Source organism: Oryctolagus cuniculus, chromosome X (assembly GCF_964237555.1).
Source record: "Oryctolagus cuniculus chromosome X, mOryCun1.1, whole genome shotgun sequence".
Lineage (NCBI taxonomy): Eukaryota > Metazoa > Chordata > Mammalia > Lagomorpha > Leporidae > Oryctolagus > Oryctolagus cuniculus.
In genome coordinates, this window is record NC_091453.1 from 34141963 (window position 1) to 34168469 (window position 26507).

The 26507-nt window shown below is 50.7% G+C and overlaps 1 protein-coding gene across 3 annotated transcripts; it reads right to left on the bottom strand.

The window, feature by feature from the left end:
- Nucleotides 1–471: 471 nt before the first annotated feature.
- Nucleotides 472–26507, bottom strand: GRIPAP1 (GRIP1 associated protein 1). 3 transcript variants are annotated; one of them, XM_070067040.1, is made up of 26 exons: nt 26428–26505; nt 24427–24493; nt 24215–24276; nt 23158–23184; nt 22197–22304; nt 15968–16118; nt 15026–15195; nt 14789–14836; nt 14141–14172; nt 14003–14050; nt 13783–13882; nt 12247–12324; nt 11910–12002; nt 10833–10967; nt 8526–8621; nt 7993–8205; nt 7742–7855; nt 6915–6992; nt 6716–6811; nt 6561–6617; nt 6355–6454; nt 4789–4919; nt 2850–2972; nt 2617–2710; nt 1627–1781; nt 472–1021 (listed from the first exon to the last, which is right to left on the bottom strand). In XM_070067040.1, exons 1-26 carry the CDS (start codon nt 26467–26469, stop codon nt 929–931), a joined length of 2511 nt encoding a protein of 836 aa, XP_069923141.1. In that variant the 5' UTR covers nt 26470–26505; the 3' UTR covers nt 472–928. The 3 variants fall into 3 exon arrangements, with proteins under 3 accessions (XP_069923141.1, XP_069923143.1, XP_069923142.1); XM_070067042.1 differs by lacking the exon at nt 22197–22304 and having other exon boundaries at nt 26428–26507; XM_070067041.1 differs by lacking the exon at nt 11910–12002.

Consider the following 26507-nt stretch of genomic DNA (forward strand, 5'->3'; position numbering starts at 1 on the left):
CCACCCATCTTTTATGCAGCCACTCTTTAACTTCCTGTTCATGAGCTCATCCATCCACTTTCCCCATCAATGCGTCCATTTCTCGCTACCTGTCCATCCACTTACTAATTCACCCACCCATTTGTCCACTTACATCTCCATTTATTCATTCAGCCACCTATCCATCCGTCCATTTAGTTCCCAATCTATCCATCATCAGTCCATGCAACCTTCTGTTTATTTGCCCATCCTCCTTCCCATCTGACGCCTCCTCTACATGCACAACTCCATACATATCCACCCACATACACATCTGCAGATATTTCTCCTCTGCTCAGTTTCAGAGGTTGGTCCACAGTAAATACATACAGGGTGGGAGAAGGAGAGTAAGGTTGCAACCAGAGACTGCCCTCCCCATCCCAGTGCTGTGACATTTCCCCCACCCCGGCCCGCATACTCCTCCTGGTTGAAAAGAACGAGATCAGACAGTCAGTGGGTGGGCCCGTCTGGCCAGATGGTATTTTGGCTGCACAGCCTTTACACACACACACACACATGTTGCTAGAACGCTGAACATGGACCGCGCCCCCACCCAACATCCCCGATCCCAAATGCAGAGTAGCCAGGCTTCCAGACATAAATTAAAAAATAAAATAAAATAAAAAAGAGTTGGTCTCTGGGAGGGAGAGCTCATGCAGAGATGAAGGCAGAAGCGCCTGGGAGCCAGGGCTAAGAAGGAGAAATCCCTGCCCCTTCCCTCAGGACCCCACTCTCCACAGGCTTCTGCCTCGAGACAGGGTCATTAACACCAGCTGTCAGGCCTCTAGCCCCTTTAATGTCCAGTCTCCCAAACTATTTGATTTTCTTGCCAGTCCCCATTTTTCCACCACAGCCCAAGGGAAGGGCATCCTGTGGGGAGGGGGGAGGGGGGTGTAGCCTGCAGATCTTTTTAGCTGGTTTCTCCCGGCTCTAAGTCTGGGTCAGGGGACCCCACGCACTCCTTGCTGAGCCGCACAATTTCCTGGGACAGAACTTCCATGTCCTAAGAAACAAACAAGCCATCAGAAGTGAGAGAAGAGGGCAGGGATGGCTCCCTCAACAAGCCTGAGGGTGATTTCCTTCTCACCCTATTCCTCAGTGCCCAGGTGGGTCTGGCCTGGTATGGGAAGGTAGTCAGAGATGCTCACAGAGCCCCCAGCAGTGTAGGGGGGGGCGCTGAGCTGGACAGTGTGGGCATGGGTGGGGAGCCAAAGGATGGCAAAGGACGGGCAGGTGGCTGAAGGGGGGGTGGGCACTGAAAGGTGAGACCAGGAGTGACTGATGTAACAGAGATGTCAAGAAATAGGTAGGAAGACATGGGGGAGATGACTCAAAGAGTGAACAGTAGGGTGAGTCTATGGACTCATAGGTAAATAGTCAGGTGAAAGGTGTATGAATGGATGAGTGGGTGGATGGAAGGAGAGAGGGACGAGCGAAAGACTAAAGTGATATTAAGTTGACAGGAGAACGGAACATGGATGAAAGCATGACGGGATGGCTGATGAATGGGCAAGGGGGCTGGCTGGGAGGACTGGCAGAGGACGCAGGAGCTACACTGGCTAGAGGGGCATAGATGGGCAGAGGGCTAGGCTGCTGGGCCACACTTGCCTTGTGCAAGTGCATATTCTTGGTGAGCTGCTCCTCCAGCATGTTCTGCAGCTTCTTGTTCATCTCCCGGAGGTTCTCGTCGCCTGGCTTCACCAGGTCTCGCAGGACACTGCCCAGCCCGCTGCGGTCTGTGTGGCCTGCTGCCACGGACACATCTGCAAGGGCCCAAGCTGAGAAGCAGCCCCTCGGCAGAGCCAGAGGCGAAGAGGAGGGAACAGAGGGCTGGGGAGAAGCCATGTTATAGAGGGACAGGGGCTCTGTGGTGTAGAGCACAGCTCTGTTACTTACTAGCCGTGCGACCCAGAGAGATGGGGCTCAGTCACAGAGCTAGAAAAAATGCTGTGACTGCATAGGAATCACTGAGCACACAGTAAACCCTTCATCCAGGTTAGCTAGCAGTATTCTAGTTAGGGAAAATCAGGGAGAGAGGGAGACGGTTTGACAGACAGGAGCGAGGAGCAGCAAGATGAGAAATGGGGAGGGGAGAGGAAAGAAGAGAGAAGGTGGGAGATGGGAGGGAGAGAAGAGAGGAAGAGAGGGGCGGGGCAAAGCGAGGAAGAAAGAGGATGGAGAGAAAGAGGTAAGGACCTAAAAGTGGATACAGATAAAGAGACTGAAGATATTTGGAACTAGAACAGTACAGACAGAGAAGATGAAGGAAGGGGCAGAAAAAGGAGGGAGGGAGGGAGGGAGAGAGATAGGGGAGAGGGAGAGGGGAAAGAGAGAGAAAGAACTGAACCACAGGGAGAAGAAAGGAGAAAGGGAAGGGCGGAGACAGAGAAACACACCAGTGAATGAGGGGCACGGAGCGGAGGGAGGAGGCAAGGTAAAGAGACAGAACTTCCTGCTGTCCCCTTCACAGGTTGGGTTATGGCTTCATCAGGAGCCTTGCTGAATTCCACGCCATGAGACGCTGTCGCACAGGACCATGGAGAAGGAGGGGCAGGTGAAGGCTGGCCCAGGGGTGAGGGCACGGGAGGGAGCACTGACCGATGCGGCTGTCCATGACGTAGGTCTCGATGATGGCGCTCTTCCGGCAGAGATCCTCTGCCATGGAGGCGCTGCTTACCTCCAGGTGCTTCACCTGCAAGATGGCCCGGCCCATCTCAGACCCCTCAACTGCAGATGTTGTTCCCCACTCTGAGGAGGGACCCGGCTGCAGCCCCAGCCTCAGCCTCTCCCAGGGCACTTCAAGTGGAGATAAGCAGGCAGGCAGACGGTACCTTCTCCTCCAGCATCCATTTCTCCTGCTGGGTCTCTGCCAGCCGCTGAAAAAGCTCAGCCACTTCCTCATCTGACAGCTCTGCTGGCCGAGGGGGCTGGGCCTGCGGGCTGCTGGATAAGGACTGCAGGAAAGAAGAGGGGAGAAGCCAGGCTTAGCACTGCCCACTCCAAACAGGAGGAGAGAACCAGGCAGAGGTGGGTGGGAGGCCGTGGGCCCTGTCTTGGCGCCCTTGGTAACACTGGGTCCCTTTTGGCCCAGAGCTGCCTGATAGTAACTCCCCCCACCACACACACACACACACACATCAGAGCTTTATTGAGAGAATGAAGGGCAATCCCACAGAGTTGAGATCCAACTTCTAGCTGACAGGAAAACTAGGAGAGAGAAGAGCCAGCTAAAAACAACCACACTAAGAAGTCAGCAGAAGAATCCAAGAGGTGACATCTTCAACAAAGTTGACATCAGGAAAAGAGGGGCTAGACTTAGAGAGACTTAAAGGATACAGAACAACCACACACAACATGTGCTCTGAAACTGGGTACTGGTGTCCATAAAACCAGCAGTAAAGGAGATTTTGGGGCCAAAAAGAGTAATCTGATTAAGTTCAAAGTACTAGATGAGATGAAGATTTACCAAGTTGGGAAGGTAGAAAGATCAGCTAAACAAAAACAGGTTACTCATAATCTCATTTAGGGTTTTTTTTTTAAAGATGTATTTATTTATTTATTTGAAATACAGAGTTACAGAGAGAGAAGGAGAGATAGAGGCAGAGATCTGTCATCCGCTGGTTCACTTCCCAAATGGCCACAATGGCAAGGGCTGGGCCAGGCGGAGGCCAGGATCCAGGAACTTCTTCCGGGTCTTCCACATGGGTGCAGGGGCCCAAACATATGGGCCATCTTCTGCTGCTTTCCCAGGCACATAATCAGAGAGCTGGATTGGAAGTGGAGCAGCCAGGACACAAACCAGCGCCCATGGGATGCCAGCATCACAGGCAGTGATTTAACCCACTGTGCCACAATGCCAGCCTCCTCATTTAGGTTTAAGAGGGAGTGAGATATTGAAGGGTATGAACTAAGAATTTATAACACTGAGTTCTGGATGGTGAAAATGTGATTTTTTTTTTTTTTTTTTTTTGCTATTTAAGATTTTCTAAAAATCTTGTAGTTTTAAAAAAATCTTTCTGTAATGCACATGGACTATTGATAGAATAAAAAATGTTATTTGCAAGGAGCAGGCATTGTGGTGCAGTGGGTGAGGGTGCTGCTGGGGATGCTCACATCCCATGTCGGAGTGCTAGTTCGAGTCCTGGCTATTCTGCGTCCAGTCCAGCTTCCAGCTGATGTAGCCTGGGAGGCAGCAAATGATGACTCAAGTACTTGGGCCCTGCTACTACCCACGTGGGAGTTCCAAATGGAGTTCTGGGCTCCTGGCTTCAGCCTGGTCCAGTCCTGCTTGTTGCAGGCATTTGGGGAGTGTAAACCAATAGATAGAAGTGCTGTGTGTGTGTGTGTGTGTGACTCTGATTTTCAAGTAGATTAAAAATTGTATAAATAAACCTTTATAAAAAGAACAATGTTTGTAAGAAAAGTGGCTGGCAAAGAAACTGCCATGACAGATGGCAATAATAGTGAGTGGTGACTGTAACTTGGAAAAAGGGACCTTCTACATGGATAGCGTACCTACTATGAGCCACATTACAGTGCCAGGAAAAGTGCAATTAGCTCCCAGATGGCGAAACGGGGGCAGAGCGAGCAAATGACTAGCTCCTCCCCCCATGTGGCAATCTGAATCCAAGTTGGTAAGCTTGGGGCAAAGCTAACAAGAAAATGCATGTCCTGGGCTCAGAGTAGGAGACGGCAGTAGGTGAGGAGAAAAGGGGGTCCTAGAAATTGGGTGGGAGAAGCCGGGGCTGTATGCTCTTCCTTGCCCCTTACCCTGGCTGGAACAGCCGAGCTTTCCTTCTCCCGCAAGATCTCCCGGTAGCTGAAGGAGGAGATGCTACTGCTGTCCCCGGTCTGGGTCCGGCTTGGTGAGTTCATCTCAGAGAGAACCAGCTCCTCAAGGCCTGGGCAGTGGAGGGAAGAGAAACCTGAGCCCCAATCCCCTCGGGTCCCAGAGCCACAACTGGCAGGAAGAAGAAGAGGCAGAAATAGATTTGACAGAGATGGAAAGAGGCAAGAGACACTCGGGCATGCGGCAAGGCAGAAGCAGGCAGCAGGACAGGGAGAGACAGAAACAGAAAAGGTGCCTCTTTAGGCAAACAGCCAACAGAGGAGAGCAAAGCTGAAGAAGCCAGCAGAAAGAAGGCCTTGAGCGGCAAACACACTCAGACTTGGGGGCGGCAGGGGTGGGGGTGGTGATGGAAAAAGGCAGACCGACATCTGCAGAGGGCACGAGGCACACTCATGTGCAAAGAGAAAAGGCCAGAGAACCAGAGAGCCTAGACAAGGACACGAGAGCGAGTCAGAGCAGGAAGAGAGAAAAGATGGCAGCCGGCTCCCGCAGCTATGCGGGCAACTCTCTATTTCATCTAATGGACCAGGAGAATGTACGGTACGCCATTCTCATCGGTTCTGCGATGCTGACATGAATCCCTAACAAAACAGAAACAGAACTCATGCTTCGTAAAGAGAGGTTACTTCGGGAGACAGTGCCTCACAGGGAAGTTGATTTGGTAGGAGATCCATCTGTTTCGCCACGTCACTTAAAACCCAGGCACTGAGCTTGTGCCGCTGCTCTTGTGGCTGCCTCTGGGCGGTGGGGAGGGAGTCAAGACCACACGTCAAGGGCTCCCCAGCAAGGGCAGGGGTGCTGAGTGGGGCTCCATGGGTTCCCCAAGTCAGGGGACGAGCAAGCAAGTTTTCTCTGTGTGATCTGCCTCTTTGCTTTATGTGCATGGACTTTGAGGCCTGCCCCATGTAAAACCAAGCATGAAGCAACTGAAGTGCCACTTGTGTCTTTGCTGCCTGCGTGTCTGTGAGGGTCTCCCTAGCTCAACTGGGAGCTCCTTGAGGGCAGCCACTCCGGAAGTTTCATATCAGGGACCCTGGGCTTGAGGCTGGGGATCGATGGAATGAGAGAATGGATGCAATGGATTTAGAAACATCAAGTGAGGTGTGGGAGTGGGGAGTGGGGAGACCGAGAGAGTGAGCAACAGAAGACAGAATGAGAGAACAGAGGCAGAGAGTGGGGGGATAAGAGGAAAGAGAGAAGAAATAGGAAGAGGAAAAAGAAGAGAACTAGGGAAAGAAAGCAAGGAGACACAGGCAGATCCAGAGGAAAGTGAGAGAACAAAATGAGCCAGATAGAAAAGCCCAGAGAGACGGAAATAGGAGACACAGCAAAAAGATGGGGGCACAGAAAAAAGACCGAAAAAAGGTAAAAGGGAAATGGAGTTCAGGAGGGACAGGACATAGGAGAGCAGGCCCGAGGGACATGCAGGAAGGACCTGCGCCCTGCTGGGCCGCGCCACGGCTCCCCAGCCTGTCCTGGTCCCTCACCTGAACGGTTCTTGCTATTGGTGAGGATGTCTTGCAGGCGCTCCTGCAGCTTATCGGCCCGTTTCCGCTCCAGGTGCAGCTGCCGCTTGAGGTCCTTGAGCTGTGTGTGAGGGCAGGGGGAGAGGAGGACTGAGGCCAGTGGGCCCACAGGCGGGGGCGGGGGGGGCTGCAGGCCAGCGGTGCCGCGCTAGGATGCCTCATCTTACCGCAGCGCTGCCCTTCTTCTCCAAGATCCGCTGCCCGTCCACCGTGTCCTTCACCTCCTGTGGGGTAGAGCAAAGAAGCCTGGTGGGTGCTGGAGTGGCTGGGTGGGTGGGTGGCTGGGTGGGGGAGTGTCTGCAGCCACGGAGCGACCACTGACCTGCTTCAGGCTGCTGATGGTCTTCAGGTGCTCGTCCCGCTCCTCTTGGACCTGCTGGAGCTGATCCTGCACAGCCTGCAGCTCCTCCTCCTTGCCCTACAAGGCAGATAGAAGCTCAGCCTCAGCTTGGGAAGCCACCGTCCTCCCACGAAGGCCCACCACGCCTCCCCAGAGAGGACCACCGTCACATGAGAGCCACCTTCAGCTCAGCAGCGTGCTGCTCCCGACACTGCCGCAAAACGTCTTCTTGCTCCTGCTGCTGCTGCTGCAGGGACTCCTGTAACATAAGTCCCAGGTCTGGCAGCAATCCCCCAGCAGATACCGCACCTGCCCGGGGGTGACCTGGGGACCCTGGGCTATGCAGAAAAGAAGCCCCTGCAGGCAACACCCACAGGCCCATGGGCTGTACCATGCACACCCTAGTTCTAGATTTGCTTTCATGTTTTTTTGTTTAACAAAACCTAACAGCACGCATTTACTACATGCCAGGAATGTTGGAAGGGTTTTACAAGTACTAACTCATTCTCTATAATCCTCCTCTGATACCTAGAGAGTAGGTATTATTATCCCCTTTCTACTTGACAGTGGAAACGGGCCAGAGAGGTTAGACAACTTGCCAAAGGGCACACAGCTAGAAAGTTGCCCAGCCAGGATTCAAACCCAGGCAAGCAACTAACTGCCTCTTATGTTCTATCTTGAGTTTCACCTGAAAGGGCAATGAAGGTTCTTACTGGAATAAACCCCGCGTGTGTAGTGCAATACTTTCCCGATGGAAGTACACGTTCAGGAAGAAGAGGTGCCTTTTAAAATCTGCACAAAGGCAGGGTGGCCCTGCACACCTGACCTGCGGCCCGAGCTGTTGGCCTTCTCTGATCCCTCCGGAGCACCACGGTTGAGCTAGGGGTGTTCTGGAGATACCCACAAGTCCAGAACTTCTCCGAAAGTTCCAGGGCCACTCCTGCTCTCCTGGTTTGGCCTGGATGCCTCCAATCAGACTCTGCACCTTACCCGGAACCACAAACTCACCTCGGCTTCCTTCAAGCGCCGTTCAAACCAGCCCTTGGCGCCATCCATGGAGTGGACCTGAGCTTGAAGTTCCTCTACTGTCTGCTGCAGAGTCTCCAGTTCCCGTGTTCGGGCCTGGGAGGTGACAGTCAGTCACAGGCCAGGCAGACAGAGGAACCAGGTACCTTGCACACAACCATCCACTAGCCCAGTAGCAATGCTGGGGTCCCCAGGGTTTAGAGGAGGAAGGGCACTGCTGTCGGCCCACCCACCTTCTCCTCACGGATCTGCCCCCGGAGCTCTTCCTCCTGCCGCTTCTTGTCTTCATGAAGCTCCCGGAGCTCACGCTCGTAGCGAGCCCGTACCCCCAGCACCTCCTTCTCATGCCGGAGTCGGACTGCTCCCAGCTCCTCCTTGTGCTGAGACTTCTCCTGCAGCGTCTCCATGGCTAGCTCATCCAGCATGGCCTTGCGCTTCTCGGCACTCTGGGGACCAAGAGGATGGCAATCAACCTCCTGTGCCCCCAACGCCCAGAGAGGTCAACCACCCTCTCCCATGCCCAAGGAACTTCCCGAACCCCATCCCCTCCCCATCTCCATCCAGCTGTCTCAGTCACTCACCCATCCTCATGGGACTGGCCACTTTCTTTCTCTTCCATTCTCAGGGATCAGGCCAAGAAACTGGCCAGCCATGGAACTAGTCAACTGCCTTCCCCTTCCCCCTCCCTTTCCCCTTCCCATGGCTTTGGCCATGTATCACCCCTCCCGTCCAGCTAGACTTCACCCCTCCCCCTACATTGCCCCACCTTCCGAGCCTCCTGGAGTTCCTGCGATAACTGCTCCTTCTCCTGCCCAATTTCTTGCAGCTGCTCCAGCAGCCGACTGTTGGCCCGCAATGACTCCTAATGCAGGAATGCAGGGGGAAAGGTTGATAAACAGCTCTCAGTGGGTGCTAGTCACCCCAGACACTTCAGATAGACATCTCCCTTCTCCCTGGAAAGTAGGTGCTATGAGATCAAGCTCTGGCTGAGAAATAGGACACACACTGGTAATTGCTACCCAGTACCCGTTCCCCCCCACTCCGACTTTCTTAACTGCAGAATTTGTGATTGGGCACGTGGTTGCCTAGCAAATGTTTCTCTCCATCCCTCCCAGTTCATTGTGGTCATGTAATTTCTTTTTAAAAAAGGTTTATTTGTTTGAAAGGCAGAATTACATAGAGGGAGGGAGGGAGAGAGAAAGAGAGAGAGAGGGAATTGATTTTCCATCTGCTGGTTCACTTTCCCAATGGCTGCAGTGGCTAGGGCTGGTCAGGCTGAAGCCAGGCGCCAGGAACTCCATCCAGGTCTCCCATGTGGGTGGCAGGGGCACAAGCACTTGAGCCATCTTCTGCTGCTTTCCCAGGTACATTAGCAGGGAGCTGGATCAGAAGTGGAGCAGATGGGACTTGAACCAGTGCTCCCAATATAAGATGCTGGCATTCAAAGTGGCAAGCTTGGGGCTGGTGTTGTGCTGTAGGGAGTAAAGCTGCCATCTGCAACATGGGCATCTCATTTGGGGTGTCACTCTGCCTTTCAAATACAAAAAAATATTCTCTCTGTCTCTCTCTCACTGTCCACTCTGCCTGTCCAAAAAAAAAAAAAAAAAAAAAAAAAAAAAAAAAGCTTCTTTAAAAAATATGAAATGCTCCAAACTTTAAAACTTTGTGAGTGCTGACATGATGCCTGCAGGTGGAAAATTCCACACCTGAGTTCATGTAACAAGTCACCATCAAAATGCAGGTGGCAGGACTGGCATTGTGGCGTAGCAGGTTAAGCCTCCTCCTGCGGTGCTAGCATCCCATATGGGCACCTTTCAAGACCCGGCTGCTCCACTTCCAATCCAGCTCCCTGCTAATGTGCCTGGGAAAGCAGCAGAAAGTGGCCCAAGTCCTTGGGCCCCTACACCCATGTGATAGACCTAGAAGAAGCTCCAGGCTTCTAGCTTCAGCCTGGCCCAGCCCCAGTCATTGCAGCCATTTGGGGAATGAACCAGCAAATGGAAGATCTCTCTCTCACTCTGTCTCTCCTCCAATCTCTGTAACTCTGCCTTTCAAACACATAAAAAATTTTAAAATAAATAAAAATGCTGCCTGCAGCACCAGCATCCCATATGAGCACCTGTTCAAGTCCTGGGTGCCCCACTTCTGATCCAGCTCCCTGCTAATGTGCCTGAGAGAGCAAGATAGGATGGCCCAGGTACTTGGACCCCTGCCACCCACATAGGAAACCCAGATGAAGCTCCTGGGTCCTGGGTCCTGGCTTTAGCCTATCTCAGCCCTGGCTATTGCGGCTACTTGAGGAGTGACCCAGCAGATGCAAGATCTCTGTTTCTGCCTGTCTCTGTAACTCTGTTTTCAAATAAATAAATAAATCCTTATTAAAAAGTACAGGCACACTAAAATATTTATAAAATTATCTTCTAGCTATGTTTACATATATATATATATATGAAACATGAATTAATTTTATGTTCAGAGTTGAGTCCCACCTTCAAAAATCTCATTATATATGAAGAGTCTCCAAAAAGTTTGTGGAAAATGCATATTATTACAAAACTATGTGTGGATTTCAAAATTTTTACACTACAATAATGTTATCTTTTAATTTAGTTTTCATGAACTTTTTGAAATACCTTCATATAGTCCAGATTTTATTTTATTTAAAGAATTGGAGGGGCTGGCACTGTGGTATATGGGTAAGGCAGCCGCTTGCATTGTTGGCATCCCATATGGGCACCGGTTCAAGTCCCGGCTGCTCCACTTCCAATCCAGCTCTGTGCTGTGGCCTGGGAAAGCAGTAGAAGATGGCCCAAGTCCTTGGGCCCCTGCACCCACGTGGGAGGCCAGAAGAAGCTCCTGGCTCCTCTATATTATGGAATCTGAATGGATATCTTAACTCATTGAAGCTCAGCCTCACAGAAGTGAAATGACGTATCCCAGGACATATATATGCTAACAAGTTAGGGAGCCCGACTGCATCCTCCTGAACCCACAGTCTCCCCTCTGCCCTTCCTGGGGGACTCCAGTGAGGTGACTCAGGAACTGGAAGATGGGCCAGAGGCAGAGGTGTCACCTGGAGCTGGGAGTTGAGGTCATCTTTTTGTCCCATGAGGTCCTCATACTCGTCCAGCCGCTGCTGCAATTCAGCTGCCAGACTGGTGGTCTGTTCCCGGAGCATATTCAGTTCCTGGGTCTTTGCTGTTTGGATCTGGAGAAAGTGGCAGTAATGAGAAGGGAAATGAATAAATGTGGTCTATTCATACAATGGAATATTACACAGTGGTAAAAGAACAGATGGTGGGGCCAAAGTTGTGACATAGTAGGTTAAACCATGGCCTGCAGCGGCAGCATCTCATATGAGTGTTGGTTTGAGTCCCGGCTGCCCCACTTTCAATCCAGCTCTCTGCTAATGTGCCTGGGAAAGCAGCAGAGGATGGCCCAGGTACTTGGGCCCCTGCACTCAAGTGGGAGACCAGGATGAAGCTCCTGGCTCCTGGCTTCGGATTGGTGCAGCTCCAGCCATTGCAGCCATCTGGGAAGTGAACTAGCAGATGGAAGACCTCTCTCTCTCTCTCTCTCTCCTTCTGCAACTCTGCTTTTCAAATAAATAAATATTTTTCTTAAAAAAAAGACTAGATAGCTACACATGGATAAATCTCATAGACATAATGCTGCCAGAAAGAAGCCAGAGAGAGAGTTTCTAATTCCATTTATATGAAGTTAAAGAACAAGTGAAATGAATCTAGGTTGCCAGACATCAGAATAATGGTTACTTTTGGGGGAGAACTGACTGGGAAGGGGTAAAGAGGACCATCTAAGCTACTGAAAATGCTCTGTATCTTAATCTGGGTGGTGGCTCCATGCAGAGAGAGAGAGAGAGAGAGAGAGCGAGCGTGCTAAAGAGGATTCATTCAATGGCCACTTAAGCTTAGTCCATTTCATGCACTTTACTGGAGAAAAACATGAATGCCAGGGAAGCAGGGATGGATGGCCAGAGAGGAGAGGACTGGAAGCCAACAGAAAGGAGAAACAGAAACAGCGGCAGGGGAGCAGCACGGGGTCCAGACCACCCTGCCCCGGTGTGGATCAGAAGCAGAGGGAGTCCGGAGAACTGGGGAAGGATCAGCAAAGGTTCCCAGGTGTCCTGTACCTGCTCCAGGGCAGCCAGGCTAGTCCTCAAGGCATTGTTCTCAGCCAAAAGCCCTTCCACTTGTTCCTGCGCATCTGCACTCTGGATGGACACCTGGCCCAGCCCCACAACAGGTGAGAGCGGGTCCAGAACAGGAGGACAGAACGTACTTGCAGCCAAGAAAAAAGAGAGACAGGGAGACAGCCAGACACACATACACACGCACATACACACACATACCCCAGAGTAGGGGAAGCAGGACCCCACCCACCCACCCAGAGCCTTGCCTGCTTGTGTGGGCCCACTCAGGCTGCCCTCATTCAATCCCATCTCCCCAAGCCCACCTAGTACAACGTACCTGATCTTGCAAGGCTCGCAAAGCTGCTGCATGCTCCAGTCGCTCCCCCTGCCGCTGATCTCTTAGCTCTGCCAAGCTCTGTGGGGAACAGGTCAGGGGAGCCCATTCCAGATCTCAGCTCCCCTTGTTGTATGTATAAGCCACACAGACTCCCTCTTTGACCACCTAACAGCACGTCTCTAGTTCCTGTGGGTCTCAGACAACACAACCATCAGAAAGCTCAGGTTCACCTGGACTCCAGGTCATTAGCCCCCAGGGGCCTCTGACACATGTGTCCCCTCTGTTCTGTCCCAGTCTCCAGGCATCTCAGACACACCTGAGCTCCTGGCCTTAGCTCCTGCAGCGGCGGTGGGGGGTGGGGTGGGGTGGTGTTCCAGCTCACTCAGCCCTCATCCCTAAGAGGCCTCACACTCCCCAGACTCCAGCTCAAGGGGCCTATGATTCTCAGACACATTCAGCCCCCAGGGATCCCAGATGCAGTCAATATCTACAGACTACAGCTTTGCCCAGACTCCTGATCCCAACCACTGGGGCTTTCAGACACACTCAACCTCCATGTCCCTAGCTCACAAGAGTCTCAGATCTACCCAAGCTTATTGGGCCAGAACCCGAAAGTCTCAAATTCATACAATCTCCTAGTCTCTTGCTTCTAGTAAGCTCTCAGACTGACCCTCCCATCTGTCACCCTGGTCCCCAGTCTCGGGATAGTCAGACCCAGCCAAACACCAGCTCTTGGGTGGGGGAGGGGGTTCAGCTTTCTCCAGACTCCTGCACCAACCCCCATGTTTTTAATTCTAGGGGTGCTAGGCCCACAAGCCACTATATCCTCCATTTCAAGGGACCTCAGACTTGTCCCTTTGAGGAAGAAACCCAGAGGCTTTAAGGCCATCCCAGCCCCTAAACCTCAGGAGCCTCAAACCCACCTAGACTTCTGCTGTCGCCGCCCCCCCACTTTCAGCTTTTGGTTCCCAGCCTCCAGGGGTTCAGAACCACACCGCCCATGTGATTCCACTTCCTAGGTGTCTCAGTCCCAAACCAGTCCACAGACCCTCAGAATTTCAAATGCACTCAGCCTGCATCCCCGACTGTTTTACCCTTGAAAATCATATATCTATTCAGCCCCTGGGAGTCTGAAATTCACTGACAACTGCAGACCCTCAAAGGCCTTGAAGTCACCCAGTCTCCAGGGAATTCAGAGTCGCAATTCCTCGTCCCAGCCCCCAGTGCCACCCTCCTGTCTCCAAGGCCAGGAGTTTCAGATTCACACAAATTTGTGGCCCACACTCCTTCAAGTCCTCCATCCCTGAGTCTCTGATTCATGCAGACTCCTAGCCCTACTCCTAGGGCTCTCAGGACTCCCTCACTCCCTGCTCCCCTAGCTCCTGGTGGGGGACAGGGGGCTAGGAAATACCTGGTCCCTGTAGTTCTAACACAGGAACTATCAGACGCCTGAACTGGCCTCCAGGGACCTCAGACCTCCCCAGACACCCAGCCCTGGTCTCTACCCCAGGGATCTCAGACCCCAGCCCCACTTGCCTGATTGGCAGCCTCAAGTTCCTGCTGTAGCTTCTGGGTACGAGCCAACTGGGCTTTGAGATCCGCTTCCTTCCGCTGTTGTAACTCCTCAATCTTGTTCCTGGGGGTGACAGGAAGGGAGCATATTGGGCATGGCTTGAGGCTGTCTCCTAGCTCAGGCCCTGTGGCCTTCAGGTAACTCTGCTGGGCGCTGTCCTCAGGCCCCCAACCCGGCAGTTACCTGCTGTCGTTGAATAGTGTTTCCTTTTCTGTCTGCAGACGGCAAAAACTGGCCAGGAAAGACAAACACAGATGGGTCAGCCCCACAAGTCAAACCCCCCACCTTGTCCCTCAAAGCCCCTGAAAAAAGGAAAATTACCTTTCTTGTTTCTTTTTCAGTTTCTCGGAGAGCTGGGGAGTGTAGGGGATATGGACAAGAGACAACAGTAAGAATAATATTAAACACAGAAAAAGACGTAATATTTATAGATACCTGTTACTCAGGCCTTTCTGGAAGCCAGGATTTATTCATGTTATCTCATGGAGTGCTCAGAACAGCCCCAAGAAGTGAGTACTACTGGTTTTACAAATGGACAAACTGAGTCCTAGCTGGTCAACAAGTACAATAATATCTCCACCTGGACCCCACAGGCTCTAAAGCCCAAAATAGTGGCCAACGGCCATGTCACAGAACGGCGAGGCTTGGGTGAACCCAAGATCATGATCTGCTGTCTCACCACTGGGTTTCCAGGTCCTAAGGATCAGGAATCTATGAATGCTTGGCTGGATGAATGAATGAACAAATGAGCAGATAAGGAGGAGACAGAAGGGGTGGATTCTGCGATGTACAAGATACGGTGGGACCGCATGAACCCATTCCATACTGAAAACAGCAGAGACCTAAGTGTGGGTCTTCCCATTTCACAGGTGATGAAGCTGAGGCTTGGAGAGGACACAATGCCCCTTTTGCCCTGGAAGGTGGGGAGTGGAGTGTGGCAAAGATCAAGGAAGCACCCAGAAGCCCCACCTTAGCGAGTTCCTCTTGCAGCCTGGATGTCTCAGCTTGTTTTGAGCTCTGCAGGGAAGGAAAAATGGGGTTGCTGTCATCAAGGAGGGGAGAAGGCCTCTGCCTCCCCATCCTCCTGCCTCCCCCGCCGTGTCAGTCCATGAGATGATGATGTCACAGACATCTCCATAGACCCATGGGCGGAGCCAGGGTTCCTGCCGCCTCCAGGCATCCCAATCTCAACAAAACTAGATTCACCTCCAAGCCTTGCAGCTGTTCCCAGAGTAATCTCTTTTCCTCTTTCTCCATTTCCCACTTCAACTCCACCTCTGCCAATGGTGTGGGGGCCAGGCCCCCTGAGGGGTCTCCCTGACCCCCAACGACAGCTGAGGTCTTCCCGGCCTCTTTCTCATAGCGCTCCTGCAGGGCTGTTGAGTAGAACAGGGACATATGCTGGATGAGGTCATCCTTGAAGTCCTTGCCATGCCTCAACTAGAGGGAGAAGTGGCCTCTGACCCTTCCAAATGACCACAGCCTATCAAATGAAGCTTCAGCCCTGTCCTCACCTCTCACAAGTATTTTAAACACTACCAACCACTGAGATCTTATTAATGCAACCTGGTTTCCCAATCCCTCTTCTTGATCTTCCAGCCTCCACTAAGAGCCCTCCAAGGCCATGTCCATCATGCTGCACCTACGACTTACAGCTGAATCCCTCCTCTAACTTCCTATCCACATTCTATAGTCTCCCTCCTGGTCATTGAACAAGCAGCCAACAACATACCAGCCCCAGCTGCTCTCCAAGGTTCACACACCATGGACTTCCTACTCAGCTTTCCTTCCAAACTCCACTTATGATCTAGGCTCACAATTTTCACACTGTTCCTTCATTCATTTTCTCCACTTAGCAAGTACGTCCTTTTCAGTGTTCAAGTTGGTCTTCTCTAACATTTTCCAGGTACCAGATGTTGAACTAAATGCAGGTTACCCCCTATGTTTACTGCCCTCTTCCAGGTGGCAGACATGTTTGTAGATAAGGGAGCTTTGGCTAAGAGATGTGGAATGACTTGTCCAGAACCACACACTGGTGGCAGGGCCAAACCTCATCCTGAAGCCCCTCTCACTCCCTTAAGAGGACAATACCTTTCCTTGCTCTACTCAAATTCCAAGGCCGCCACCCCCAGGAGGGCCCCCCAGTACCTGCCACGTTCTTCTGCAATGCTGTGTTCTCTGCCTGCAGCCGGAGCAGCTCCCCATCCACATGGGGCTCCACTTGGGCAGCCACTGCTCCAGCAGACCCATCCTTCAGTTTCTGGTTCTCCCGCTCCAGCTGTTCCAACTGGCTGCAGAGCTGAGCAGAGGAAGAGAGAAGTAGAGAAGCGGCAGCAGCAGCAGCAGATCAGAACAACATTGAGTGAAACAAAAACAGCACTGGGCCATGCACTCCACAATTCCTTAAATTCTCAAAACACCCCTAGGGTGTAGGTGCTCTCACATTTTACACATAAGGATATTGAGGAAGGGATGCTAAATAATGCTGCAGGTCTGTGAAACTGCAGTGTCAAGGGGCCAGTGCTGTGGCGTCACAGGTAAAACCACTGCATGCAGCACCAGCATCCCATATAGGCGCCGGTTCAAGTCCCGGCTACTCCACTTCCCATCCAGCTCCCTGATAATGAGCCTGGGAAAGCAGTAGAGGATCCCTGCACCCACATGAGAGACACAGAGGAAGCTCCAGGCTCCTGGTTTTGGATTAGCCCATGTTGGGTTATTGGGGCCACTTGGGGAGCGAATCAGCTGATGGAAGATCTCTCTCTCTGTTTCTCCCTCCCACTCTTTCTCTGTAACTCTTGTCTTTCAAATAAACAAATAAATCTTTTAAAAAATGGAAGCATCAAAGAGGATAAGAAACAGAGGGCAGGCATTTGGTGTGGCAATTAAGACATCACTTGGGATACACACATCCCATATTGGAGTGCCTGGGTTCGACTCCCAGCTCTGCTTCCAAATAACACGCACCCTGGGAGGCAGCAGGTGACTCAAATACATGGTCACTGACACCTATGTGAGACACATGGGTTGATTTCCTGGCTCCCAGCTTTTGCCTGGCCCAGTCAAGGCTGTTGTGGGTATTTGGGGGGTGAATCAGCAAATGAAGAGCTTGCTGTGTGTGTGTGTGTGTGTGTGTGTGTGTGTGTCTGCCTTTCAAACAAATAAAAATAAAGGGGCTGGTCTTGTGGTGCAGTGGATTAACCTGCTATTTGGGAAAGCCTGCATCCAATTATCAGTGTGCCTGGGATCAAGTCCCACATCCACTTCCAAACCAGTTTCCTGCTAATGCACACCCAAGGAGGCAGCAGAAGATGGCTCAAGTACTTGGGTCCTGCCACCCATGTGGCAGATCAGTGTGGAGTTCCTGGCCATGGTTTTAGTCTGGCCCAGCCCTGGCTGTTGCAGGCATTTGGAGAACAGACAGTAGATGGAAGATCTCTATCTCTCTGACTTTCAAGTAAATAAAAATAAACAAAACATTAAAATAAATAAAAAAGAGGATGAGGGTACTGCGAACAATTTTTTTCCCTTGTCTTCTCCCAACCTCACCATGCAACCCAAGATACTGGCACCTCTGGAAGCTGTCAGGACCATGGATAGCCCCAGAGCCACTCTTCTGTGAAGCCTTCTGTGTCCTGGGTCCCAGGCCCAAGGAAAGTTCCTTCTCGGCTCAGGCATTTACAGGTAAGTTTCAGGACACTTCCAGGACCAACGCTGCCTACATCTGCTGTATGCTCAACACGTGGCTAATGGACAGCTCTCACAGCAGTTCTGACGTGGTCCCTTGTCACCACTTTTAGGTGACAATACTGAGGCCCATAATTTTTTTTGTATTGCTTCATTTCTTTTCTACCCGGAATACTATTTCTTTGATTTAGATCTTCACATGATTGGTTTATCTGCATCCTTCAGTGCTCTGCTCAGATGTCACCACTAAAGTAGCAGTTCTTGGGGCCACCGCTGTGGTGTAGTGGGTAAAACCACTGCCCGCAGTGCCAGCATCCTATATGGGCTCTGGTTCAAGTCCCAGCTGCTCCACTTCCAATCCAGCTCTCTGCTATGGCCTGGGAAAGCAGTAGAAGATGGCCCAAGTCCTTAGGCCCCTGCACTTGCATGGGAGACCTGGAAAAAGCTCCTGGCTCCTGGTTTCGGGTCGGCCCAGCTCCAGCTGTTGCAGACAATTGCAGAGCGAACCAATGGATGGAAGACCTCTCTTTCTCTGTCTCTCCTTCTCTCTGTGTAACTTTGACTTTCAAATAAATAAATAAATCTTCTTTTAAAAAAAGTCAGCTATCACTACTATTGTTTGTTCAGTGGGTTATCCTCTTTGTTCCACCCCCAGAATATAAGCAACCCAAAAGTGGGGACCACTCTGTGTTGCTCATAAATGTATAGCCATAACATAGGGCACACACAGGGTTCTCAGTAACTCTTTGTTGAAAGAACAATTGAGTTGAACCATCTTTGTAAACAAAGGATTGAGGCAAGCTTTGAGCCCAGGGATTTCTGTGAGCACATCTAGCTCTTGGAAGGGAGAAGGGGACTAGGAAGACAGTGCCTGACCCAGGGTGCAAGGAAATTGGAGCTGAATTTATGGACAAATGCCTGCCTCTGTCTCACGGTACCACAAAGGCTGGACACAAGAAGCAGTGAGAAGTCGGTTGCTGAAACCAGTAGTTATGTGAGCATCCGGGGCTCTGAACACAGGGTGGGGCCCCACTGGAGGACACTGTTTAATAGAGTGATGTGGAGGCAGATGTTTGGCTTAGCCAGCCTGGGTCCAACCCTTAGCTTGGTTTCCAATTCTAGCTTCCTGCTAACGTGCATACTGGGATTGAGTCCCAGACTCCAGCATTGGCCTGGCCCAGCCCTGCCTGTTGTGGCCATTTAAGAAGTAAACCAGAGGATGGGAGATCTCTCTCATAAAATAGAAATAAACAAATAGATAAAAATGAAAGGAATGATATAGTCAGACCTGAAGGTCAGAACCATCTCTGTGGCATGGACCAATAGAGGAAACTAGCAATGAAAAGACTGTGGAAATAGAGCAGGTGGCAGGTGATGAGGATTGAGGCAACCGGGGATACATACAAAACTTTTTAAAAGTCAAGAAATATTATAGATGGAAAATAAATTAATAGAAGATTGATAGGAGATGATTAGTAGCTAGCCTGTCCACAGCTGAGACTGTGCCAAGACCCTGTTCTATGTGACTTACATACATTAACCAATTTAATCCTTGTGAAAGGCCGGTGAGGTACACCTTGTGACTGTCAGCATTTCCATTTTAAATGTTTGGGAACCATGATACAGGCAGGTAGTGTAAGAAACTGGCACGTGGTACAAGTCCAAGGTTTCAAGGTAGTAGATGGTACAGCCAAGAACTTCCAATCCAGGCCTTCTGGCCCCAGAGTCCTTACAAAAACTACTGCTTGCTCAACTGCCTCTCCTGGTATTATACCTGCTTAAAGATTATCTTTGATTTTTTTTTTCTTGTTAAAGATTTACACAGTTACTTATTTGAAAGGTAGAGTGTCAGAAAGGGATAGATGGAGAGAAGACAAGATTGTCTATTTGCTAGTTCACTCCCCAAATGGCTGCAATGGCCTGGGCTGCAAAGCCAGGGACCCAGAACTTCATCTAAGTCCCCCTTGTGGGTGGCAGGGGCCCAAGTATTTGGACTATCTTCTGCTGCCATCCCAGGCACATTATCAGAGAGCTGCATCAGAAGCAGAGCAGCCAAGAATAGAACCTTGGTTCCCACATGGAATGCCAGAGTTGCAACCTGAAGCTTAACACCATGTGTCACATATAAGCCCCTTTTGTTTTGTTTTTTTTAAGGTCTTTTTTAAAAAATGAATTTATTTATTTGAAGGTAGAGTTTCAGAGAGGCAGAGGCAAGGAGAGAGAGAGGGAGAGGGAAAGGGAGAGCGAGGGAGAAAAAGAGAGAGAGGTATTCCATCTGCTGGTTCACTCCCCAGATAGCCACAATGGCTGGAGCCAGGAGCTTCTTCCTGGTCTCCCACATGGGTGCAGGGGCCCAAGGACTTGGGCCATCTTCTACTGCTTTCCCAGACCACAGCAGAGAGCTGGATGTGAAGTGGAGCAGCTGGGACTCGAACCAGTGTCCTATGGGATGCCAGCACTGCAGGTGGCAGCTTTACCCACTACACCACAGCGCCAGCTCCAAGGTCTTAAGCACTATCTTCTTAGGTGGACTTAGAAACACCATTTTTGCTCCCAAGGGAATTTCTTCCTTAAAACACACTAAGCAGGGGCCAACATATGGCTCAGCAGGCTAACACAGCCTACAGCACCGGCATCCCATGTGGCTGCCAGGTCGCTTCCTGGCTGTTCTACTTCAAATCCAGCTCCCTGCTAATGTGCCTGAGAAAGCAGCAGGATATGGGCCAAGTCCTTGGGCCCCTGCACCCATGTGGGAAACCTGGAGGAAGCTTCTGGCTCCTAGCTTCAGGCTGGCCAAGACCTGGCCATTGCTGCCATTTGGGGGGTGAACCAAAGATGGAAGATTCTCTCTCTCTCCACTAACTTGCCTCTGTGTGACTCTGATTCTCAAAAAGATAAAAAAACTTAAAAAAAAACACACTAAGGTTAGGTAACCTTTTTTCTGCCAAGGATCATTTAGATAATTATAATATCATTTATGGTTCACACAAAATTATCAACTTAAAAATTAGCCTGTTATAGAGTTATTGAATTTCTTTTTTTAAAAATATATATATATTTATTTAGAAAGAATTAGAGAGAGAGAGAGAGAGAGAGGGAAAGACAGAGAGAGATCTTCCATCTGCTGATTCACTCCCCAGATGGCCACAATGGCCAGGGCTGAGCCAGACCAAAGCCAGGAGCCAGGAGCTTTTTCCAGCTCTCCTATGTGGGTGCAGGGGCCCAAGGACCTGGGACAGCATCTGTTGCTTTCCCAGGCACATTAGCATGGAACTAGCTTAGAAGTGGAAGAACCAGGACTTGAACTAGTGCCCATATGGGATGTCAGTGCTGCAGATAGTGGCTTAATCCTCTATGCCACAGTGCCAGCCCCAAGTTATTGAATTTCAAGTCCCACCTGTGGTTGCCTTGGCAGGGCCAGACCAAATGATTTCACAGGCCTCATATGGCCCGTGGGCTGGATGCTCCCCACCCCTACACTAAGGGGTCAGCATTGTGATGCAGTGATTTAAGCCTTAGCTGACAATGCTGGCATCCCATATCAGAGTGCCAGTTCAAGTACTGAGTCCTCTACTTCTTTTTTTTTTTTTTTTTTTTTTTTTACAGGCAGAGTGGACAGTGAGAGAGAGAGACAGAAAGAAAGGTCTTCCTTTGCCGTTGGTTCACCCTCCAATGGCCGCCGCGGCCGGCGCGCTGCAGCCGGCGCACCGCGCTGATCCGATGGCAGGAGCCAGGAGCCAGGAGCCAGGTGCTTTTCCTGGTCTCCCATGGGGTGCAGGGCCCAAGCACCTGGGCCATCCTCCATTGCACTCCCTGGCCACAGCAGAGGGCTGGCCTGGAAGAGGGGCAACCAGGACAGAATCCGGCGCCCTGACCGGGACTAGAACCCGGTGTGCCGGCGCCGCTAGGCGGAGGATTAGCCTAGTGAGCCGCGGCGCCGGCCTGAGTCCTCTACTTCTGATTTAGCTTCCTACTAATGTTCCTGGGGAGGCACTGGAAGATGCCCCTCATACTCAGGCCACTGCCATGCATATGAGAGATCAGTATGGAGTTTCTAGTTCTTGGCTTTGGCCTGGCCTATACCTGGTTGATGAGACCATTTGAGGAATGGTGGGAGATATATTTCTGTACCTCTCTCTCACTCCACCTTTCAAATAAAGAAATCTTTAAAAATACACACTAAAAACTTAGTAAGTTGTTAACCAAAGGTACAGAAGACAAATAGGGAACAACAGTTAATGTTTCCAACTACCCAGTATTTTTAAAAACAGTACACTAAAATCAGTGAGGAGATAGAATTAGTCAATCTAGAATGAACCCCAGGCTCATGTCAGACAAAGGGAAGGCAAGGAAAAGGGAAGTAGCTTGAACACCTTTCCATCCCATATTAAGCATTACCTAAATCCCTCAATACCCTAGAGTTCCATAGCATTGACCCCAATTATACATGGGGAGACTTGAAGCCCAAAGAAAAGAAATGACTTGGCCAGGAACCAGTTGACTTCAGGGCTGGAAGCCTCCTGATTTCAGCACAGTGAGTAAGCCCTTCTGTCAAATCATTGCCCCCCAGCAGCAGTCCAGGACCTATTTCAGCACCAAGGACAGTGCTCCAATGCCAGACCCTGTCCAACCACCCTTTGCTGCTTTCCCCACCCTGCCTTTCCCCTGGGGCTCTCCTGGGCACCAGCACCTTGCTGAACTCGGCCATGAGTGTGCTGTTCTGCAAGCGGAAGTCCTCCTCCTGGCTGTGCAGCTTTGCCTGCAACATCTCATTTTCACTCAGCAGTACCTCGACCTCCTGCAGTGGCAGACATGGGCCAGGAATCCATCAGGGGCAGAAAGGATGGGGGTAGGACAAAGAAAGAGAGGGAGAGAAAATGGCATGGGGAGAAAACATAGGGTAAAGGGAATGAGGTGATAAATTAGAGATAAAATGAGAACGAGTGATGGGGGAGAGAGACGTGGGGAGTAGAGAGGAGGGAAAATAAGAAAGATGAGAGAGAGATGGAGAGGGAGAGAAAGGAAGGGAGAGAGTGGGGTAAAGATGGGGAAATCATGATGGGGAGAGGAGGTAAAGAGAGACGGGGGAACAGGGACAGAAAAGGAGAGTCATTGGAAGGGGAAAAGAGAAATAAAGGCAAGAACAGAAAGATCAACAAGAAGAAAACAGAACAGAGGGAGGCTCAGGGAAAGAAACAAGTCAGGAAGGATAGAGGAACGGGGAGATGGAAGCAAAGAGAGAGAGAGAAGGAAGGAAGGAGAGGAGGAAAGAGAGGAAGGGAGGGAGGGAAAGAAAGGAAATAAGGAAAAAAAGAAAAGAGAAATGACAGAGATAGGAATGGGTGGAGGAGAGAAGTCAAAGAAGGTTGGAGAGAAAAACAAGAGTTAGAGAGAGAGGGACAGGAGGACAGAGAGATGGGGCAGAGGGCACCTCAGAAAAAAAGGATGAAGACAGAGAAATGGAGAAGTATAGAGACACAGAGAAGCGGGGTACAAGACCAACATAGGAAAACAAACGCATGACTGTTAGTCACAGATTCAAGGATACACTGAGAGAAAGAAAGGTCAGTACAAGGAGAGCCCAACATGCAGAAATATCTCCACTAACACACAGCTTCCCAGACATACTCACCCTCCATGGGTTCCCTTACCTGAGCTTTCTTGCTCTTGCTCAGTGCCTGAAGTGGGAGAAGAGAGTTAAAGTGAACAGAGATGTACCCATCCACTAGAGTATGGAGACAATGGTGGCAAGTGCAAAGGGGGTGGGGCAATGATAAGGGCTGTGGAATAGGAGGATCTTCAACCCCAGAACTTTCTATATCAATTTGGAACCTACAGGAATGATAGAATGAATAAGTGAAAGAATGAGAATTCTGCCTTGGTACTACAACACACAGATATCATCTTTTCCTCTAAGTTCTTAGGCTGGTGTGTGCGTGTGTGTGTGTGTGTGTGTGTGTATGTATGTATGTAGGAAAGGGGTGTTCCTTATTTAACCTTCTATGAGCTCAATCTCCAGACTCAAAAATTGTGACTTCATTGCTACATCTGTCCAAACACATCTCTGTGGATCCCTCCCATACAATGTAGAAACTGCCATGCCCTCGATGGGCAGTGCAGGGAATTGCCAGGTTTGGGGAACCAGCACCCTACCAAAGAGAAGCTCTGCTTCCTGACTGCCTGATGCTCTGCATTCTGCAATCTTCATCCAACAACTATTTATCAAGCATGAACTATAAAAGAAGGAGACAAAGGAGGACCTTGAATATCTTGAGGGGCCATAGCAGGTTATAGTCTATCTCATCTTTAGAGACTATGAGAGATGGGTTCGGCCTCATTTTACCAACAGAACAATGACAAGGATGACAGGCAAGAGCACAAAGCAACAGTGTGAGTGGAGGATGGTAACACAGTCAAGGCAGATTTCCTGACAGATTTGAGTATTTAATTAAAAGCTAGTGAATGAGAATGAGTATGTAATTGAAACTGGAAATGAATTAAGAGTAAATTAAAATGAATCACTAAATTAAGCAGGATTAGGTAAAATTAGCAAATTCAAGAGACTTCCACGCAAATTCTTTAAATGAGTACATGGAAGCAGCATGTGACATTAGGTCTGGTTCACTGTAGGGGCTCACCAGGTAGGTGAATGAGTGATATGGATAGAGGGAAGCATGGGTGAATGGATGGGTAGGTAGAAGGAGGTACCTTCTGAGCTTTGCTGAACTCCTTATCCAGGTAGGCGACCTTCTGTCGAAGACTGGCGAGTTCTGGTATAAGGAAAGCAGAGAATCTCAGTTTCAAACAATGGCAAGAAGCTGAAAGGTCTTCCTGCCAGGCCTCTGGGGGCGGAAACCTTGGCATCCATCCCCCAAAGCCACTCCAGTCCCCCACCACCCAATGAGACCCTTTTGGCTCACCAACACCATTTTTGCGAAGTTCATCTGAAAGCTGGTAGTTGTTAGTCCGAAGCTCCAGGAGCTGGGCCTTTAGGGGAAGTAGGAAAGGGGAAAGACATGGTCAGGAAACCACCCCTAGCCCCACCATGAGTGAACCAAGCTCCTAAGCCCCAGTCCCTCCATGTGCCTCTTTAGCTACTCGTTAAGACCTATGCATACTGCATCCTCACTGAGCTTCCAGGCCCTCAGCCCCTGTCTCACCTCCTCTAGCTCCACTTATAACCCTAGCCATTTGCACTCCTCCATCTCCCCCATTTCAATCCACTTGGCACTCAGGCCATCCCAGAGTACTGATCAGAGCAGGCTCTTGTTTGGGTGCGTCCCATGGTTATCCATGCCCACAGGATAAAGTTCCTCCTCCTCCTAGCTGAAGACTGTCAGGGGTTGAGTGTAGTCCATCCTCCTCATCCCACCCAGAGGCCCAGGAGGGCAGAAGAGGGTCTGGTATTCTCCTCCCCAGCTTTCACTGAGTCAGGAGGCTTCCCAGGGTCTTCCATCTGCAAAACTCTGAAAACATGTCCAGAGCCTCTTCAAAAATTTAGGGACAGTGAAGTAAGGGTCTTTTCATACAGCGCACTCCTGTCTACCAACCCTCTAGACCCAAGGCTGGTTCTTCCCAAAGCAACTCACTGTCCCATACTCTACCAGGACCTTCTCCCTCTTATGGTACCATCCTCCACTCCCCCACTGCCCCCCTCCCCCAACCCCTACTGGCTTAGCCTCTACAAGATCTTTCCTACTCCTGTCCTCTCCAAGACCCAATGACTTGTCTCTCCAAGTCCTAGTCCAATTGGAACATCCTTTGCACAGCCTTGGAGTCCCTCCCCCTATAGAGCCAACAGTTTTCCCTTATACACAGCCCAGTGGGCTCAGTCTTTCTAAATCAAGGGTGCCCCCTCCCCGCTCAAGATTGCTCCAAGTCACGATCCAAAGGGAAGGCTCTTCACCCTTCAGAGTCTCTCCTTACAAGGTCTTAGGTGGGCCAGGTGGCTTTCTCCTGCTCACTTAGAATTCCTTGCACAGGTTACACTGTTCTTCCCCATTCATGGTCAAATAGTTCACCCTTCCATCCATCTCCACTGTCCCTCACACAGGGGACAACTGGATTCCCTTATTCAAGAACCAATAGAACGACCAAACCTCACTCAAGAGTTCATCTCTTTCCCCTACAGGACCCCACTCAGGGGTTCTCCCTCTCAGAGTTCCCCACAGTGAGCAACTCTCAACAAGGGTCCACTTATGGTGGAATACTATGACCATCCCCTCTCCAAATATCCCCATGGCTGGAAAAGAACCAAGTGACAAGAATACCCAGATTACCTCCCAAAATCTCTGTGATCTCCCCTGCATGCTGTCCCAAGTATTACTTTCACCCACCCTCTCTGGTCCTGCCCCCTACAGGGATTATGAGATCATTTCTAATCATGCAACAGTACCGCCTCCTGTTAGGATTCACCTCATCAGTGATCTCTGCCTCACAGAAACGCATCTCATAATGGTATCTTCCACAAACTTTTCACCTCCCACCATCTAATGGTATTGCCCTCTCCTGGGCTCCCCCCACAATGACGCAAACGGCCCAACGCCGGCTTCCTTCCTCTCCACACAAAATGGTTTCGCCCTGTCAGAATCTCCTTCCCGCAAAGCCCAGCATTATTACCACCGATGGTGTCCCCCGCATGAGCCCAAAGGTCTCGCCCCACCCCCAGGTCTGAGTAAGGTAATGTCTATTCAAGGACGTTCTCCCCTGCCCAGAAAGCTAACAGAATCCAATCTTCAAAGCCCTACAGAATCTCGGATTCCAACAGTTTTCACCACTCAGCGCCTCAGTTTCCCATCTCCAGCCCAATTCTTTAGACTCAAGAGTCCATCCCAACCAACTCGTCAGAGGCGGTGGCATGACCGCTCGCTACCCCGCCCCCGCTCGCCCAGCCCGGTGGTCTTTCCCACAGCGAGTGGCACCTGCATCCGCTGAAACTCCTCCTCAGACAGAGCTTGCGCCATGTTCCTCCCCCCCACCCCCCCCCGTCAGCTTTCTACGC

Excerpts from the sequence above, each read along its gene's own strand:
- GRIPAP1 (XM_070067040.1), bottom strand. The coding sequence starts at position 26,469 with ATGGCGCAAGCTCTGTCTGAGGAGGAGTTTCAGCGGATGCAG. Across the intron at positions 14,173-14,788 it reads TGCAAGAGGAACTCGCTAAG|CTCTCCGAGAAACTGAAAAA; the intron begins GTGGGGCTTCTG and ends TACACTCCCCAG. Across the intron at positions 10,968-11,909 it reads GCCTGGCTGCCCTGGAGCAG|ATCCAAACAGCAAAGACCCA; the intron begins GTACAGGACACC and ends CACTTTCTCCAG.